Source organism: Nestor notabilis, unplaced genomic scaffold (assembly GCF_000696875.1).
Source record: "Nestor notabilis isolate BGI_N333 unplaced genomic scaffold, ASM69687v1 scaffold11600, whole genome shotgun sequence".
Lineage (NCBI taxonomy): Eukaryota > Metazoa > Chordata > Aves > Psittaciformes > Psittacidae > Nestor > Nestor notabilis.
In genome coordinates, this window is record NW_009912506.1 from 22,719 (window position 1) to 42,074 (window position 19,356).

At 40.0% G+C, this 19,356-nt stretch overlaps 1 protein-coding gene across 1 annotated transcript in view; it reads right to left on the reverse strand.

The window, feature by feature from the left end:
- URB1 (URB1 ribosome biogenesis 1 homolog (S. cerevisiae)) overlaps positions 1–19,162 on the reverse strand; it is a gene marked incomplete at both ends in the record, with an annotated part of 38,160 nt that extends 18,998 nt beyond the window's left edge. Inside the window, 13 exons of the mRNA XM_010019779.1 lie at positions 647–759; positions 2,901–3,023; positions 5,509–5,659; positions 6,288–6,461; positions 6,860–6,997; positions 8,280–8,475; positions 9,558–9,688; positions 10,566–10,691; positions 12,585–12,670; positions 14,096–14,192; positions 16,443–16,575; positions 17,349–17,500; positions 19,013–19,162. Of these exons, the coding sequence (XP_010018081.1) occupies positions 647–759; positions 2,901–3,023; positions 5,509–5,659; positions 6,288–6,461; positions 6,860–6,997; positions 8,280–8,475; positions 9,558–9,688; positions 10,566–10,691; positions 12,585–12,670; positions 14,096–14,192; positions 16,443–16,575; positions 17,349–17,500; positions 19,013–19,162 (1,770 nt within the window). The remainder of the gene's footprint in view (positions 1–646; positions 760–2,900; positions 3,024–5,508; positions 5,660–6,287; positions 6,462–6,859; positions 6,998–8,279; positions 8,476–9,557; positions 9,689–10,565; positions 10,692–12,584; positions 12,671–14,095; positions 14,193–16,442; positions 16,576–17,348; positions 17,501–19,012) is intronic.
- Positions 19,163–19,356: the final 194 nt, after the last annotated feature.

The window sequence follows — 19,356 nt, forward strand, 5'->3', positions numbered from 1 at the left end:
CCCATTTCCAGGTTTTCCGCTGCTTGCTCTTAACTTTCCTCGCTTTTCCTTTATGGCAAACTGGAGGGGACAGAAAATATCCTAAAAGGCAGGGTCACAGTCACAAGACCCATGGGGGTCTCTGTTTCCCCCCAGAGCTAGGCCCACTCCTTTCTCCAGACACAAAAACCAAGCCCTCTACAGCATTCTTACTTTACAAGGCTGCAGTACAGAAGAGAGCAGGGGCCCTGAATGTTTCCAGTAATTATGGAGAGGAGGGACAACCTTAACATATGTCAGAATTTCCCCTAGGAATGGGTGGGATGGCTCCTCTCAGCAGCTCATTTCCTTGGACTGAAACCTCAGGCTTTCCACACAAGCGGAAACCAGCAAATTGACACTCATGCCAGTATCCAAAGACAAGAAGAGCTGAAAGAACTTTGTCCAGCCCTCATCAGGGAGGCAAAAATTTCTGTCCTTGTAGAAAAGCTTTTAATCTCAGACAGGATTCTTCTCTAGTACTAAGACTACAATTCCTGCTAGTTTTACGGAAGGGTCACCTCCTAAAGCAACTGGACTGGGACTAGTTTAAAACTAGGCAGTAGCAGACGTAAAGATTTGAGGGCAACATGCCAAGGAAACATAAGCTTGCTTTGAAGACTCTTACCTGTACTCTGAACCAGGCAAATTTATTTGCAGGAAGTTCCAAAGCCACTTTCAGTATATGGTGCTGCAGCACAGGAGGGACCTCCTCTCGGAGGCCCTTTTCAGTGACGATACCTAAGGTTTGAAAGCAACGCAATCAATCAACTTTATTTTGGTATATCTTCCTGAGATCTTAGGAACATTAATCATTTAGGGCTTCAACCACCACTGTGAGATAAGCTGGCAGTCCACAAATTTTCACACCATGAGATCCCCAAAAACTATGATTATGTTTGGCCAAACTAGGGCTGGAATCCAGCCCTCAGAGTGGTGAGTAATACCTGCCCCTTGCACAAGCCATCACTGGTGCAATGGAATACAAAATCTCTACTATCAGCTGTGTCTTACAGGAAGTAAAGAGGATGGATAAACTGGAGACCAAAATACAGAATTTATGTCAGTAACACATCTTAATGCTTATACTATTAGAGTATTTGCTACAGGCAGTGGAACTTTACCCTTATGTCTCTCCCTACATCACTTCTATCATTTGCTCACAACAACTGCTATGGCATAACCTCAGAATTATTCACCTTAGAGGTCACAAAGTGTGCCAGGATCCTCACAGTGTGCTCCAAATCTGACCTACCCAGACTTTAGCTACAGTTCAGTTAAATACAGAGATCAGCTGTATAAAGCTTTAGTGTCACTGTGCTTTCCACAGTCTGTGTACTATCTTGTGGCCCATGTTAGAGAGAACAATAGATTTTTCAAAGTCACTATAAATTCCAGCCAACAGTAAAATCAAACAATAAAACTGTACCAGCTGTTCAAACAACATATTGCTACAAGGTGGAAAAACATGCTGCCTTTGGAGTGTATGTTTTAATCAGGGTGAGGCGAAGGAACAACAGAACTCTCAAGCTGGCATCTGAGAGAACAAAATTGCATGATTAATTTACACCATCATTTTCTACCATATCTTCTTTCATCAAAATTAATATCCAGGTTCACTTCATTATATTTGTTTGAGAATGCCACTTTATTTTCCAGCCTGTTCAACTTGATTATTTGATACTGTAGCAAAACACACCATCCAGGAGATCTGCGCTTCATGAAAAGGTGTCCTGCCTTTTGTCCATTTTGAAAAAAGCAGAATGATGCAAGAAATAATGGGATAAACAGGGTATATGATTTGATAAGTCACCAAGTATACAAACCAATTAAATATGGTTTGACAGAGGGAGGGAAAATCATACACATATGACAGATGATTTAGAGGGAGGGGGGCTGTTTAAAGCCCCTTTTTACCTGACAGACTTTAATTAAGGTATTTACCTAACTCCTATCCATCATCCCAGATGTGACTAAACTACAGATAGCTGTTCTAGGTGGGTAGCCTACAAGCTCTCGTGGCCCTCAGACAGCACTGATGCCCAGACAACATTTTGCTCTCTCCTCCAGTCTCAATTTTGAACAGCTGTATTTATTGTACCATAAGCAGTATTGCAGGATCTTGCCCACAGTCTTGCTGCATTAAGGTACAGGTACAGAACGTCTCTGTTTATTTCTACCGCATGAAGAGGAATACCCTCTGTGAACATGACATCAGAAACAAAAATAAAACAATTTTGCTAAAGTGCTTCCTCATATAGATTTTCCATGGGAGATAACACCACACAGAACACTGTTCTTCTCCCCACAAACTACCAAACTATGATAAATTAATTCAAAACACAGCAAATATTAGGAGACTTTCAGAGGAGACTGGTGAATTGGTACATGCTTCTCCTTCACCCTAAACTTTCTGTGACCTATCCTGATTAAAAAAAAACCAACCAAACATCATTGTGGCTAATAAGAGTTTGGAAATAACTTCCTTATGTTGGTATTGTTGACTTCAGTCTAGGAGAATCACACACACACATCTCATTAAAAGTTGGACATAAATCTTCCTCAGAAACATTAGAATTAAAGCCACATAAAGACCAAATATTTGCAAGAATATGACACACAAAGAGCAAAACTGTAGTGCAACCTACCACTTAAAACAACTGAGTGTAGCAGAGCAGCTATGGAATTTAGGAGAGTAGAGTGCCAGAGAACTGCAGAAATAGCAACAATAAACGTCAAACGCAATGAAGAAACTAAAATTGGTTACTTCTAGAAACCAGTTCTTTCTGTATGTACACAGAAAAGCAAACATTCCTTTCTGCTGTGGACTTTGTAAATAGCCAGAGAAAACAATGAAGGTAATAGAAATACCCATCACATACCTTTCAAGAGCTTGCTAAAATCAAAGTTGCTCCGTGCTACCAAGTGGGGCACAACCTTCTGATAAAGGCAAATGACCTGAAGCAGTGCAGCTTTCAGAAACAGTGTCTCAGCATCATCTGAACCTAAACAAAGTGTTTACATAATCATATGTAAACATAAGTGTTTACAATTATCCCACGAGAATTACTAACTGTATTTCCAGTAGACGTGCCTATGAAATTATCAGTTATCTTCCTAACAAGAACAAATGGAAAAAACCCAACCAAACATGGAATCCCCAGTTTCCTCCCCTAGCATTTCTACATGAATACTTCTAAAACTAAATCAGCTTATTCAGTGCTTAAATTGGCAGTTGTCATTTCTAATTTGATTCAAAAAACAACCTCAACATTTTAACACTCACTGTAAGAACCCAATCAGTCCCACTGCTCTTTAAGGCTGAACAAGAGAAAAAAAAGTGAAGGGAAGGATATGGTCATGCTGATGGTTTCCGGGGATGCTATTCTTACCTAATGCCAGGCAGGTTTGCCTGTAGAAGTGCAGGAGACAGTACACTAATTCATTAGTAATTTATTGCTTCAGTTAAAGGTTATTTTCTTTCCCTCCCTCTTTCAAAATACACTTTCTCAATGTGACCTCTTGGAAAGAGGATGACAACAAACATGAGAGAAACATCAACCCCAGTTAAGGTAGCTGTTTACTTCTTAGGAAAAGCTATCTCAGCAGTTAAATATTTTTTTAGTTTGTAACGTGAGGATGCATAAAAGCTACTTGTTATCCTGTCACTAATGAAGGGAAACAAAATAAATGAAGGACAGCCAAAACTTTTTTAATACCTACTTTTTTCCTATTAACTGGATCTCCCTCAGGGAACTATAAAGAACTGGATGGATGCCATGCATAAAGTTTACCTTTGTTTGCTGAGTCTCAACTCCCACTAAAAAAAGAATTACCTAGTGGCCTCAGTGCAAACAAAGCTGTAAAAAACTGAGCTGAGAGCAAATGGTACAGTATTATCACCCTAGTATGCAGAGAAACTACAGCTACAGTACTTTAGAGATTAGCTGCTCCACTGGTTTCAGCAGGCAGTCCTCCAGTGAAGAGCCCTGGAGTGTCAGTGTTGACAATTCTTTTGCTGCCCAAAGCTACACATAGAAGGACATACACTGAAAAACTCCCTGCTCCAGGAAGTCTCACTGTGGAAAATGCCCTGTGAAGGAAATGAAACTGGCTGTAGATTTCTCTTCAGTCTATAAGCAGAACATCGCAGGCTGCTAGCCAAGCTACAAAGAGTACTAAAACTTCCAGTTCCCTGCAATGGGACAATGAAAACAAGTCCTTCAGGAGGGACACTGGTTTTGAGAGGAAAACTTAAGCCTTCACTCCAACCCTCTCTCTCTCTTCCAACACTTGCCTGTTTCTACTCCTGTGCTACAGCATCACAAACCTTAGTGCAGCCACAGTACCTACTTAAAAAAATTAAAAAAAAATTAAAATCCCTCAAAAAATTATTTTTCAGGCATATCAGCTTCCCTGCCTGTTAAATTGTTGGCTGCAAAGTACTCCTACTAGAATAGGAAGGTCTGAGACAGGAGAATTAAAATCAACAAGGGGAATTACAGAGCCCTGCACCTGAGGAGGAACAACCCCATTTGCGAGTACATGCTGGGGGCCGCTCAACTGGAAAGCAGCTTGACAGAAAAGGACCTGGGGCTCCTGGGAGACACCAGATTGAACATGAGCCAGCAATGTGCCCTTGTAGCAAAGAAGGTGAATGGTATCCTGGGCTGCATTAGGCAGAGCACTGCCTGCAGGTGGAGGGAGGTGATCCTTCCTCTCTGCTCAGTGCTGATGAGGCCACACATGGAGTGCTGTGTCCAGTTCTGGGCTCCCCAGTACAAGAGAGATACGGACATGCTGGAGAGTGACCAGTGAAGGGCCACAAAGATGATGAAGGCACTCATTTCTTCTAAAAGGAAGGGCTGGGAGAGCTGGGATTGTTCCAACTGGAGAAGAGAAGGCTCAGGGGGATCTTATCAGTGTATGTAAGCACCTGAAAGGAAGGTGCAATGAGGACACAGCCAGGTTCTCTTCAGTGGTGCCCAGTGGCAGGACCAGAGGCAATGTGCACAAACTGAAACAGGGGAGGTTCACTCTGAACATCAGGAAACACTTTTTTACTGTGAGGGTCGTGACCAAGCACTGGCACAGGTTGCACAGAGAGGTTGTGAAATCTCTATGCCTGGAGATACTCAAAAGCTGTCTGGACACAGTCCTGCGCAACTAGGTTTAAGCAGAGGAGTTAGACAAGATGTTCTCCACAGGTTCCTTCTACCATCAACCCTTCTGAGATTCTGTGACAGCAGAAAGTCAAACTGCTTAACCTCCTACTAGCAATGACAGCCTATTTGTCAAACCATGTTCTTAGGCAATTCTGACACTGGTCAGAATTAAACTGTCCAAAGACCTGAACAATGCAAAGATGAATAGTAAATGAACAAGTGACATCCGGATTCTGCTGCAGATAATAACCTTATATGAGGTAAGAATTTCATAACTGTCATTCACATACACATAAGAAGGGGTAACTCCACCTGCTTTGCCTACCATGCTGTTCAGCAACTTCTGCTGTCTCAGTCACTGCCTTCACAGTGGAGGCATCACCTCCCCTTTTCTCCTCTTGACCACTGTGGTGTTCTCTTCCTTGCTTCAGAAGGGACTGCCAGACAGCCACTATATTATTCATGTCTGGTAAAAGCTAAAAGCAAAAAGAGTAAATTGCAATAGCTCTTCTGCGTGAGACAAAGCTACTGTGATAAAAATATTCACAACCAGTCAACATGAGGATTTGCTGCTCTTCACAAAGACCTTGTATACAATCAGAAAAAGATCTGAAATCAAGTAATGTACTTTCATTTCCACAGAACATAAATATTAGAAAGAATATTTTATTGAAGAAGTTTCCTGTGAAAAATTTATGTTTGGTTCTTCATCATCATGGTGTTATTTTCAATTCAAATGCTATCTTGCCTAGTAACTTCTAAGTGAGCTCTGCTGGCTAAAATTTACTTCAACCAGGAGAACTTGCTTCCAAGTCTGCTTTGGAATTTGTTTTCAGCACAATAGCTGTCAATGTTACAAATCTGTCTCACAACAGAATTTTATCTGCACTTCCACAGCTGCATTGCCAGCTGTGTTAGGAAATGTAGTCTACTACCACACCAGTCATTAACTTCTTGTAACCCACAGCCTTACCCTCCTCTGCCCAAAGATACTATCTCCTGGCTGCCAGGCCACAATCACTTGGGCAGAAAGTGCAGAGGAGTAGTTAGTTATCTGCTGCAAAACAATTCATGTTAGACCCCAGTTTTCTTTTTACTTTGTACCTTGCTGATGGCTTCTCTGTACAGCTGTACGAATTCCTGCATCACTGACAGGGTGTAGATTTCTGACTTTTGCCAAGTTTCTTCATTCAAACAGTACTCAATATTCTTCAAGGCTCTTCTCAGAATCATTGATACAAGTGATAGTATGCTGTGCTTCACTACTGTGCTGGGTAACTAAAATAAGGAAGTTGAATTAAAAACATTTCACTGCTTCCTCTTATGCTTTGCACATAATCTGTAGTCCAGAAACATGTTAAAATTTGTTAACAAATTAATTATTTCCTAAACCTTAACTTGCAGGAAAGAATCTGTAGTTTTTTTCAGATTTCAAGCCTAAACCACTAGTGAGCATTGGCAGAATTGATACTTGTGAATGGCTCTTGGAAGCAGTATCAATGGGCCTTAGTTCATTTTCCAGTGCTTTCCCAAGCCAGATTTATGCTGGGACAGACAATATAAAACATACGTAACTAACCAACTTAAGAAACTTCTTGGATGATCACACACAAATCAAACAGTACTAAATGAGAGAGAAAAATATTATAGACTGAAATATTATAGACTGCTCTTACATTTAGTCCTTGGGTGAACATTATTTTATTGCACACTGCAGGGATTGTTGTTACCATCACCATAGAAAGCAACCTGGGAAGAGGAATAAACTCTGAAGTCTTAAAAGAACTGGAGATCTCTGGTTGAGCCTCATAGATCTGAAATAAAAACAATTTAATCAAAATCGACATAGCCCTGGAGATAACAGGTTCTTCTGAGGAGCATTTTACAGAAGGCTTTTGACTCGTCAAAAGTAATGACAGCACTAAATGCTAATTTCTATACAGAATTGCTACAGAGCATCCCCCAGACTCCTATTCATAAATGGAACAGCTGTATGTGACCTGCATCCCTGCTAAAGGCCACCCCTTTTCAACAGACTACAGATCCTACTTGCCTATTTTAAGCTAACAAAGAAGCAGAGGAACACTCAGAACGGACAGAAGTTTTTTCTAGCTGAGCTTCAGCGTTGTTACATTTCAAAAAACATATCACTGTGATGTTTCCCAGTGCTTCTTACACCAATTCCTTCTTTCCCAGTTTAGTTAAATGTTTATCCAGCCCCCTGGCCTGTGCATGGCTTTTTACCAAATGACCTTCCACCTCACTCTATGTCTACACTTGTTAAAGCAGCTGTGGCTCTGAGCCATGCCCCATCTTCCTCAGCACCCACAGAAATCAGGATGCCATTCCCCGACTCCATTTACCATCTTTGACATTTAACAGTATCCTGCTGCTTCTTTCCTAACATACATATAGTAATTGATGGTGCTATATCAGAACTATTAAGTCCTTCCTGTTTAGCTCACTTAAACCTCAGCCACATAACTTTCCCAGTGCTGGACTGGTTTGTTTTTAAAATCATTATTTATGAAATACTGTGCCTGTCTGCTTTCTAGTGATTTTAATAAACTCTAAAGCACTGTGCATTTACAGCTGTGAACACAAGATGTCTTCAGACATATGAGTTTCCTCTGGCATAGAACAGCTACTTCTGAAACATAACCAAAAAAATCCACTTCCTGATCCTCAGATTAGTTCCTCTGAAATCAGTGAAATCTTGTTCCTTGTCACTAAGAAGACCTTGGCTAAATTCATGAATTCAGAGTTAAGTTTATACCTAAAATGGTCACATCACAGGCTGGCCAGGCTCTGCACTAAATTGTATGAAATTTTACATAAGAATGGCATTATAATATCTATCTGCAATAAAAGCAATCAAAGGCAACCTTACTAATCTACTACCAAGTTCCTTGGCTTAGTAACTTTTCTGTAGGTCAGGACTGTTTGACTTTACCCATCTTTTCTCTTACAATTTTGTATAATTCTGCACTACTGTTTAACAAAAACTACTTCAGGTTTTGGAAGGGGGGAAAAAAAATAAATAAATGGGATTGGGTATTTCTGTGGAGAGGTGGTGTGCATCATTCATACTCTTACCTTTCTGAGTAACTTCATATTGTCCATCCAAGCAGACTTAAGTCTAGGAACAAAGGAATACCGGGTCTCTTTAAAGTATCTATTCAACAAATCTGGGCATACTTTAAGAATATTCACCATGAGATCCGCAACCAGTTCATCTTCTGTTGCAGTTTTTAAACCAAGCAGAAAGTGCAGAAGCACCACATTTCCTCCCCTGTTGAAGAAAAAAAAGAAACTTTAAAAAATAAAACCTTACTGCAATACTTTACATGTGATAACCCTGCAACTCCTCCAACTGTAGCTGGGGTAAATTCAAGGCAAGACCTCTCACACTGCTGGCATAATTTCTACATTCATACTCAGAAAAGTAAGAACTGAATTTACCACCAGGTTTTCTGCATGACAAACAGTAAATAATTTTAATTAAAACCACAGAAATATTCTAAACAAACTTCACAAAGCTAAAAATGTAGAATTAAAACTCAATATTCAACTTGGAAGCTTTTTCTGTGATTTTTCAGTCCTTTTTTATTTTTTCAAGCTTTCTTCTGTATGTCCCTAAACAAAGTGAGAATTTGACAAATACCTGATGAATACCAATTAAAATTTTGCTCAAAGCAAGAAACAACCTGCTGTCACACCACTATCAGTACCTGCTACTACTATCTAGTACCTTCTTTGCCCAGCTACTGTGATGAAGCACAGTCTCAATTATTTCCTTTATCAGTCATAATCTTAATGCACACATTTTAACTAGTTAGCAAATGCATACAGTAGGACAAATGAGTGCTTCCAGATTAGGTGTTGCGGGCCAAATTCTGGCACTACTGAAATCCATGTCAGCATTTTCCTTAAATCTGGGATAAGACATATCTGATTCTACAAAATGTAAATTAGACTAGTGTTTTAACCACCATCTGGTGAACACTGCAGCTGTGATGCTTTATTGTCACATGAAAAAAATCTATGGTCCAAAATCACATCTTACAAGAAGAGACTTTGTATCTAGTTACACAGGCAGATGGCTCAGAGAAACACAACCATTGCCTAAGCCCCTGCGAATAGGGCAGCCCGCTCTATAGTATGCTGAGGTATAAGGAGATCCAATAGTTTGATCTCGGGAAGTTAAAACAAAGCTGATGCATTTCTTTTGTCTGCCACAGAAGAAAGAGAGATGGAAGCAGAATTCAATAAAGTTATTTGCAAAGGCCTGGAAAGGCAGACAAGATAACTAGTTAGGTCTGTATGTGAACTATGTGCCAGGAATAAGACAATCTCAGTTGTCTGGTGACTTACTTGCCAGAAGTTCCAAGACTTGGATCATAGAAAGTTATGCCATGTTTCAGAGAGCAGCAAAGGTCCATTAAGAAATTATGAACAAGTTCCCGTACCATCATTTTTCCCATCTCTTCAGAACCTTGAGTCGCCTAGAAAAATCAAAAACGAGTCAAAAAGGCATATGATTTTTGGTAGCACAGAAGAAAATCTTACAACAGTTTCACTGTAAATTTTATGAAGCTCCTTTCAAGGAAATGCTAAAAGACAGTCTGGCTTTTGTTCACATTAACAAGAGAAGTCTAAGTTTCTGTATTCAACACATTCAAGTCTTTCTACTGCTTTGCACTGTGCTTACCCCATACCTTAGATATTCCCACAGTGAGGGGTGGGAGGGAGAAGGAAAGAGATACATTATTCAGAAAAATAAAAAAACAAAACTGTAGACTACTTATAAGAAGATGACAATACATCTCCAGTATTAGCACACCCCCACCAGCAGCAGCCCTGATCCTTGCCTCATCTATGACTTTAGGAATGTGATTTCATGGACTAGCAGAATCATTAAGAGCTCAAGCCTCAGAAACCCTGACAGCTTCTCAAACAATGTAAGCTGAAAAGGCTGGCAACCACCTTAGGAGTTTTGCTCTCATATCAGATCACTGCGCAGGATGGGAATAAGACACGTGGTAAGAAGACTGCTCCTGATATATTCTACTATAGAGACACAAATGTGTCAGGAAAAGGAATACAGTACTCATACCTACGCCCCTTCGGTCCCTGGTTAACAGATCTGCACTTACTTCAGTTCTGGCAATCAGGGAGGGGGAACAAACCCTCCTCCTCAAGCAGTGAGAAGCAGCAGAAAGTGAGGGGCTCTTTTTAAGCAGCCTCAGCAGATCCCTCTTCTTGAGCTCATCAAGGTTACAGTAACTGGGAACTATTTCTAACTGTGGGCTGCAAGAAGCGGAAAACCAAAAAAAAAGGCAGGACAATGACTAGAAATTACAAAGAATTAAGTTACCAGACCTTTAAATCCCCAGGGCTGACATCAGTAATCCCATTCCACCGGTAAAGTGAAGCAATGTGAATCAACACCTCTGCGGTAAAAAAGCGCACCTTCTGTGTTTTGGTGATAGTTTTATTTTGAACCACCTGAAACGGGGAAAAACAAACACGGAATTCATCTATTTATTGCAAGTTATTACAAAATATTGGCAAATCAGCAACACACTTCATTCTTCTACTACATACACAGCTCACTCTCCTCACTACAGCAGACAAAGGTTCTGCCTGTCCTTTCAACGCTTCTTCCACATCCTCCTGCTCCCATCTTGATATGGTTGAAGCCATAGGACTCTACACCAACTTCTGCAAACACCGCACATGCTGGACAGGACAGACTGAAGAGCACCGAATGTATTTAGAGTAGCACAGCCACAGGCTAGGAGCCTGGAAAGCTGCTGGGAGAAATGGTAGAACTTGCTACAAATGAAGTTTGAATGAAAGGGAAAACACAGTGGAAGAAGTTCTCAAAAGTTCTTCTACTGTGTTTTCCTGTCTGCAGTTTCTTTAATTCTCATTTTTCTTGCTAAACTGAAGAAGTCATACAGCATGTTAGGTTTCATCAATAACAAAACAGTACATGATGTATGATTCCCATGTGGGAAAAGCTTTGTTTAGAAAACAAAATTTCAAGGAGGTTTATCTTACATTTAAATGCTAGATTTTTTCTTCTTCCAAGATTATTGCAACAGAGGAAAGAAAGAATATTTTTGGCTTTAAATTGTCAGTTGTGAAAACCCTGAGTCTGAGACAGGCTCTTATGGTTACCTTCTAAATTTGAAACTATTTTTTCTTCCTTCTCTCACACAACAGTTAGAGCAACATTGCTACAGTAATTAAAAACAGATCGAAAGTCATAGATACAGGAACTAAAAGCATTTTTAAAAATACTTTAATAGAAACAAATCTCTGGTGCAGTTGCTGTACCCACAGCACAACAAACTGGTGAATCACAGTGAAAGAGGCACAGCCATGCTTAGAAGATAAGGAACAACAGAGCACAGGAAGAGCAGTTGAGACCAAACCAACTCTCACACCTTCCAGCAATTCCTGCTTCCAACTCTTATGTTTCAACCCCACTATATCACAGGTTATGTCTGTCTGCTATGAGAGAATTAGCAAAAACAACTTTGGAGGCGAGCAGCCAACAGCACATTCTGATAGCAGGTGGAATGGAGCCTCTCTTTTTCACAAAAACTTCTCTGATCTCGGGAAGACAATTTTATGGTAAGTCTTCCCTCTTCCTCTACCCCTCCAAGAAATACCTTTAACCAAATTTATCTCATGCAGCCAAAAGCTTGCCATCCTAACAGTAAACAAGTCCAAAGACCAGCTATCCAGGACCACAGGATGTGGCTTCAACAAAGCCCTGCCAAGACTGGCTGTGGAATGGCACCACACACTCTTCAACTGCAACCAGATAGCTCCTAAAAACCATCTTCATGTCACAGTCCCCATACTAAAACCATTTTTCTCCCGGTAAGAAGATTGTTATGTCACTTGTTAGCTCTCAGCTAACAAACCTACTTAAATCTAGCTGATCTCCCATTTCGGCCTGAGACACATTAACTGAAGGACAAATCCGACTGCCACTGGAAGGACCAAAAAGACTCCAGTTCTTTTGACCTTCAGGTTTGGCACTGATGTAATTGCAACCTGTGAAACAATCAGAATCTGTTGGACACCACACACTAAAGATGAGCTGAAATTAGCATCGAAGTACAAGCTATTGCAATTACTTCCTTTAAAAGGTGGCAATGGAAAAGCATAATAGGCTTCAGTCCTGAAACAGTAATACAGCCATGATATCAACCTCCAACAAATATTACCAGTAATGGACACACTGACAAACTTGCAGCAGCAGCAGCACAGTGCCAACATCTTAAAGAGCTGTGCAATTTATGAGAAATTACTGCAAAACTGTTTCCAGCAGTGAAGAAACTGGAAAACAAGAGACAACACAATTTCAAGGGTATATCATACCTTAGTTCTTAGTGTGGAAAGAAGAAGATTGACAGTAGAAACTTTATCTTCCTTTATTTCAGAGCGAAGAATATCTGGAATGAAATCTAAGAAAACATTTCAAATGTTAAAGTGAAAAAGTGAAAGCTATTTTCATCCTAAAATGCTTCAGGGAATTCATATCCGTTTCTCTTCAATGTCACATTATTCACCTTGCTGTTATATTTAAGGATGAACCAAAAGGCTGCAATCAGAGTTCAGAAGGATGATGTGTCTGTAACTACAGTGATGGACAAGTAATGCTGTCAAACCGATTCTCATCATAGCTAGCTAATTTGCCAACTTGGTTATTAACACTTATTGCAACATCATCTGTCAACTTCAAATATATCTTGGGCCCCAATGTGCTATAGAGTATTTAAACTTGAGTAAATGCCTATCCTTTCCGTTGAAGGACTCACAACTGTTTCACCAAGCGATTCCCAAGTGTTTAGAGGTTACATCTCCAACCACATACATCACCTTTTGGCTCACTTGTGCATCCCAAAGTTAGAGAACTTCAGTTTATAGAGACCTGCAGCATCTTAGAGGGGAATGAAAGCCAACTGTGCTGACTGGGTCTAAGTGTGCACTGCTATTCCCCACTCTTGAAAGAGCTGAACAACTGCAGCAATTAAAGGAAATCAGCAGCTCCCAGGGTAACACAAACAAAAGAAGTAGCTGTGGTTTGTTCTCATACCCTCATTCTAGAAGAAACGAACTGCTGCCAGCTAACAACTTTTACTTTTAAGAGTATTTCTAGATCCCTCCTGAATTATTCCACAGCCATATCAAGGGTTGCAGTTCACAGCTTGAGAAACATCAGGAGTAGATTTCAAATTACTAGAGTCAATAGAAGTTTTACATTATCTTCAGCACATGAGGGATTGAGTATTAACCAAATGTATGTAAGATTCAACTTTCTGCATCCTCTTTTTTAAGAGACATGACTGTAACATGCTCCTGAACTGCACTGCCATGTAATGCCTCAATAAAGGATGCAAAGGACATTACACTGGTCCCCCAAATCGTTGACAAAAAGTGGTCTAATGGAGTACATAAGAGTTGTCCTGCATGAGGTTAGAAAGGAAACTAAAGTACACACAGTCTTTAACACTGTAAAAAAAAACAACACCTTTGAACGTACCCACTGTTACTGTGCTACGAGCAAGGCTGGAGGCCATGAAGGGAGTTTTTTCTGTTTACTGACTCTATGGGCTCAAAGTTAAATTGCATTTACCATTTTACATCTGTGTCACCAAAGGCTTTTTATTTTTACAAAGTTTTTGCAGATAGCAAACATTATTCTCAAGCAGAAGAGGCACTCACTAGAATACTGAAGAAGCGTAAAGTTTTTCAAGTAATAAGATTAAAAATATTTTGTATCTTATTAAGGCTGTTTAGCTTGTTCACATTTCGAATTAGTTCATATTTATTATCACCTGTAAAACATTCTGCCTTAAAAAAAAACTATACAAGCAATTGTGAAGTACCTTTTAATTCTAGCACCTGTGTCAAGATTGCATTGTCACCAGCAATTAAAAAGGAAAGAGCAAACTGAATGTAGGCCATACGAACATCAGCTCTCCCCTAAAAAAGATAAGGGTACTGTTAGCAATCAGATTGTATACAACTGGAAGATTAAAACTGAAAATATTTATTATCCTTATAAGTACTATGAACAGGTAAATTAAACAATTTCTATAAACATGTTGCACATAGCGATACCCATACATTTATACGCAATACACCCACAGTATATTCACTTGAAAAAAAATCCTCTGTGAAGTAGATCACAGTCTGCTGAAGTTCACATCAAAAAGGAAGTATTTTTATAATTCCCAATATAGGAGATAGGCCATAAATTAAAAAAAAAAAAAAAGAAAGAAAGAAAGAAGAAAACATTAGCAGCAGTTTCATGCCAAACCCTGTACAAACATCATTGAACATCCTCACTTCTGCACCACTTGGCATACTGGTCAATTCACAGAAACACTCAGTAACAGTAATGGTAATAATGCTGCTGCACCTTCTTACTATACAGGCTTCCAGGGGCAGTGCCAGTCTTGGGGACTTTTACTGTTCATTGCCATCCTTGAGCTACAGTGCATTACACATATCTCTCAGCTATCACAGCTACCTATAGAGCTACCTGGGTCATGCGACAGACCAGCTAAAAAAAAAATAAAAATATCTCTTAATATAGGGCTAATACACTATAAAACTACAAATTCAGGCACAGTGGAAGAAGTAGTGAACACTGCCTGGAAAAGGATCATAGGAATGAACATAGACTCGTATTATTTCAGTTTAAAACAGTCACCCCTCATTTTGGGACCTCATGTAGTGACAGGACAAGGTAGAATGGCTTTAAGCTCACAGAGGAGAGATTTAGATTATACATTAGGAAAAATCCTTTACAATGAGGGTGGTGAGACACAGGTTGCCCAAAGAAGTTGTGGCTGTCCCATCACTGGCACTATTCAAGGCCAGGCTGTATGGGGCTTTGAGCAACCTGGTCTAGTGAAAGGTATCCCTGCCCATGGCAGGGGTTTGCAGCTAGATGATCCTTAAGGTCCCTTCCAACCCAAACCATTCTATGAGCCTATCACCACATTCCCTCATAAAGAGTCCCTCTGTGATTTATAAATTTTTAACGCTCTGCAAAATCAAGCTGCATGTAAAAATGGCTGAAAGAAGTTACTGACTAGGCTAAACATTAGGCAGAAGTTACTCATGAAAAGGTTGAAAGAAAAAATAAAGAAAAATTATTTTGCTGTAAGCTTTGGGTCTGATATTTTTGTATTAAAAATTCACCTCTAATAGCCAGTTGTGACATATTGATTCCACTGAAAGCTGATCAAGAGTAAGATATTTAATCTGTTTTTGGAAACTCTTCTTTGTACCTTACTTCCATATCTAATAAGCTTGTGCTCAAAAGGCTACAGATTTAAACCTGGAGTGGAGGTGCTCCTAATGACAACTTCAGCAGTAAGGTCAAAGCCCATAAAATCTGACATTCCTGAAACTGTAAAACGTGGTTTCAGGGAAAAAGGTGTGTATTTGGGTTTTTGCCTTCTACTTGACTGCTTTACGCATAAACAGTTTCATTTGTCACCACAGATGGCACAAACCCAACACAAGTGCACACATTCATTCTGCAAGTCATCTTTAGAAACTATGTATCAGCATTGAAATAATATTGGATTTATTATACATTTATATTTGAAATGAAATATAAATATTGTTGTTCTGAAACACTGGTTCAAGTCAACTCTGATTATTTTTAACAAATGGAGGCAAAACAAGAATTAAAGTTTGTTTTGGAAAAAGAGGAATGACCTTTTCTACTCACTTGCACATCCTTCACTAAAAGGGTAGAAACTATACATTTATCTTTCATCACAGCTTATTAGAAACAAACAAGGCACTTTAATGTTTTGCAGCAAATTCTACAAAGCAGTAATAAAACAAGGTTATCCTGAGGAGCTCTGCACCCTGACAAGATGAGAAAGACCAGCACAGGATGAAAAACAAAGCATGCTATACCTCAAGGGTATGGCCCAGCTCTCACACTATTGCAGATACTCAGAAACATTCCCTGGGGATTTCCTATGTAAGTAGATGGGAAGCTCTTGCCCCACAGATCAGCTCTGCTGCCAATCAGAAACAATCAAGATGCATTTCAGCCTCACACAGGACATGAAAGAAGAGGGAAGTTCTTGCAGACAAAAATACAGCAAAGAGAATTTTAAATACAGCTGAATTTTAAATACTTGGCAGAAAAAAACTGATGGAGCCATGATGTAGCATTTCATAGCACACAGCAGCTTAATTTACCTTCTTACATCTTTTTTTCAATAATCCAGGCAGAAATTTATTATTGAAATCAAAATGGCTATACACATCCCTTGCTGAATCTGGCCCCTGAGCCACCATTGCTGACAACAGGGTAAGGCACACTCGGCTCATCCTAAAACAAAAGGCAGAGGAAAACCTGAAGATTATTTCCAGAATGACAGTTATACAAACAATCAAATCAAGAGATCTAAATTTTTAAAAAAGACCTTTTTCTCGTAAAAGAAATTATCCCACTCCACTTCAAACATCCACCCAAGCCTTCAGGAGTTTCAGGCATAAAGCAGTTCTGAGCCAATCCCAACACAAGCAACCAAGACAACCATTTGGAAAGTATCCCTGGTCATGGAAAGCTCTTGCTGCAGTTGATGGGGAGCTTTAGTGAAATATGTATCCAACCATTCTAATGACAATCACAGTACAGATTTAGGCCAAACACAAAGGCTATTCACAAAGAACTTCAGCCCTCTTTGTGACCAGTCTATTTCTAAAAGCATATTTCTTGGACTGAGACCCCAATCCTGCAAACACATACACTTTACTGCCACAAGCAGGTCCATCTGAGCTACACCTGATGCTAAAGTTAAGGATACACAGTGTAAGCCAAAGTAAGGCTGCATTTTTTGTGTTATGACAGAGATTTTCTTCAGTTTAAGTATGCAGCATGAGTCTTGTAACAGACTAAATCCCGAGATCATATAGCATTAGATTGTGTATTGTATCTGAGCTTCCACCTCACAAAGACTTCCCTATGCAATTATTTATGAAATGTGGAATAGTATCATTAAATAAAGGTGGATTATTAGCAGTAAGTCAAGAAGACCCAAACAGCCCCTCATGATCAACTGACAGGGATTCTCTGCAACAGTACGGAGAAGACTTACTTACCTGTGATTTTCAGAATACAAAGCAGCATAGACCAATCTCATGTAGGAATGAATTAACTTTTTTACTATGTTCATTCCCACAGCAGAAAAATGGGAGAGGTCACTGGCTGTCCTCAGTAAAATTGCTTCTAGAGCTTGAAAGATTAACAGCATCTGTAAGATATAGAAATACGTTAATGTCTGACAATACCAGGTACATCCTGAAATCATTAGCTGAGCAAACAATAACACCATTAAAAAAAGAGTAACCCCACCACAAAAGGAAAGCTTCCTCATATGAAGGCAAAGTTAACTTCTGAATTCTCTCCCAAATTAATGCTTCCTCTTCTAAAGAATTAGTTCCAAGAGTATGAATTTCCAAGGAAGCCCCTATAGATACTATATGAAAGACCAGAGAACCACAGGCAGTCAGCTGACTCCTTTTTCAGCTGAAAAAAATCATGAAATACAGTAGTAGAGAGGGATAACCTCTGCAGGAAGCCCAAGTCAGTGTGCTGACTGAAGGCTTGTACAACCCTGGACAAAGAAACTGAATGTAAAAAAAGGTCCCTCCTCACCATGAATCAAGACCTATATGCATGATTTATCTACATACACACAAAGTATAACTTTTGGGGATGCAAACACAGACTGCAGTGCAAACCTCAGCACAGGCTGATGAATCTTGAAAGCCCTTTTCAAGCTAGAGGCCAAGGCCTAATGAACTGATGTTTTAAGAAACAACTGCTAGTAAGTTCACAGTGAAGCAATAGAACGCGTTGGAAAAAGCCATCCGAGCTCCTCCAGTCTTGCAATTAATTCCATCTAAGTGAACCCAGAGTCCACACAGCACTGGAACTGTACTCATTACAACTATTAGCCCCTATTAGTAAAAGGATCTTGAAGAAAGCATGTCATTGAACATTTTGTGAATGCTCCAACCCTGGCAGTGTTCAAGGCCAGGTTGGACAGAGCCTTGGGTGACATGGTTTAGTGCAAGGTGTCCCTGCTCATGGAAGGGGTTTGGAACTAGATGATCTTAAGGTCCTTTCCAACCCAAACCGTTCTATGATTCTATGATACGCTTTCTTCATTACACAAAAGTGATAATCTAAAGTAAAGACCCACAAGTGGAGGTTAAAAAAAACCACTATCCGATTTTTTGTTGTAAGCAGATTTAAGTTAATAATGCTGCCCCAGTATTCACAGTGAAAACAGTTTTGTAATTCTCTAGTTCATCCATCATATTCTGATAAGGAAAAATTGTCACCAGCTCAGATGAGAAAAATTAGGTCAACTATACTGGTGGCTTTCTAGAAATACTGATGTATCAGGGAGATGTCTAGTTATCTAAAAACAATTACTTTCACTGGACTATTTTCTACTTTTGTTGCTTGACTGCTTCTGTCGACCCCCTTACTTCATAAATGGTCTTTTAATATAATTTCGAGAATCTTAACTTCAGCAAGACTACCAGCCGTGCGTTGTTAAATCCAGGAACATCTTTGCACTGAAAATTATGTTTGCCATCAGTGCTTCTGCCACTGCGACTTCCAGGAAAATAACAACCAAACTCATACCAAATTAGCAGTTACTTAGACGGCAAAGCATTTATTAGGCAGTTCCTCTTCCAGTTGGGATGCAGGCTGACAGTCATTACACTATTAACACCCATGGCCAGCTTACCTCACTTTCAGGCTTTCTTTCTCCATCCATAAGTTTGAATATTTCAGCACACTCCATGGAAATTTTCATGTATCCCTCCACGACATCATATATGTCAGGCGATGGGAGCGTCTTAGCCACGGAGATGAAGGTCTCCAGACCTGCAACGGGAGAGTTTCACCGGCGGAGCCAGCGTGTGACACGACACAAGCCAACCCCCCGGGCCCGGACACTCGGGCTCTGCTGCCCCGGACCAACACGTGCCCAGGGTATAGCAACAGCACCCGTTCATCCCCATTATCGCCATCCCCATCACCAACACCACCATCGTGGTCGTCCCCACGACGTCGCTCTGGGAACAGAAG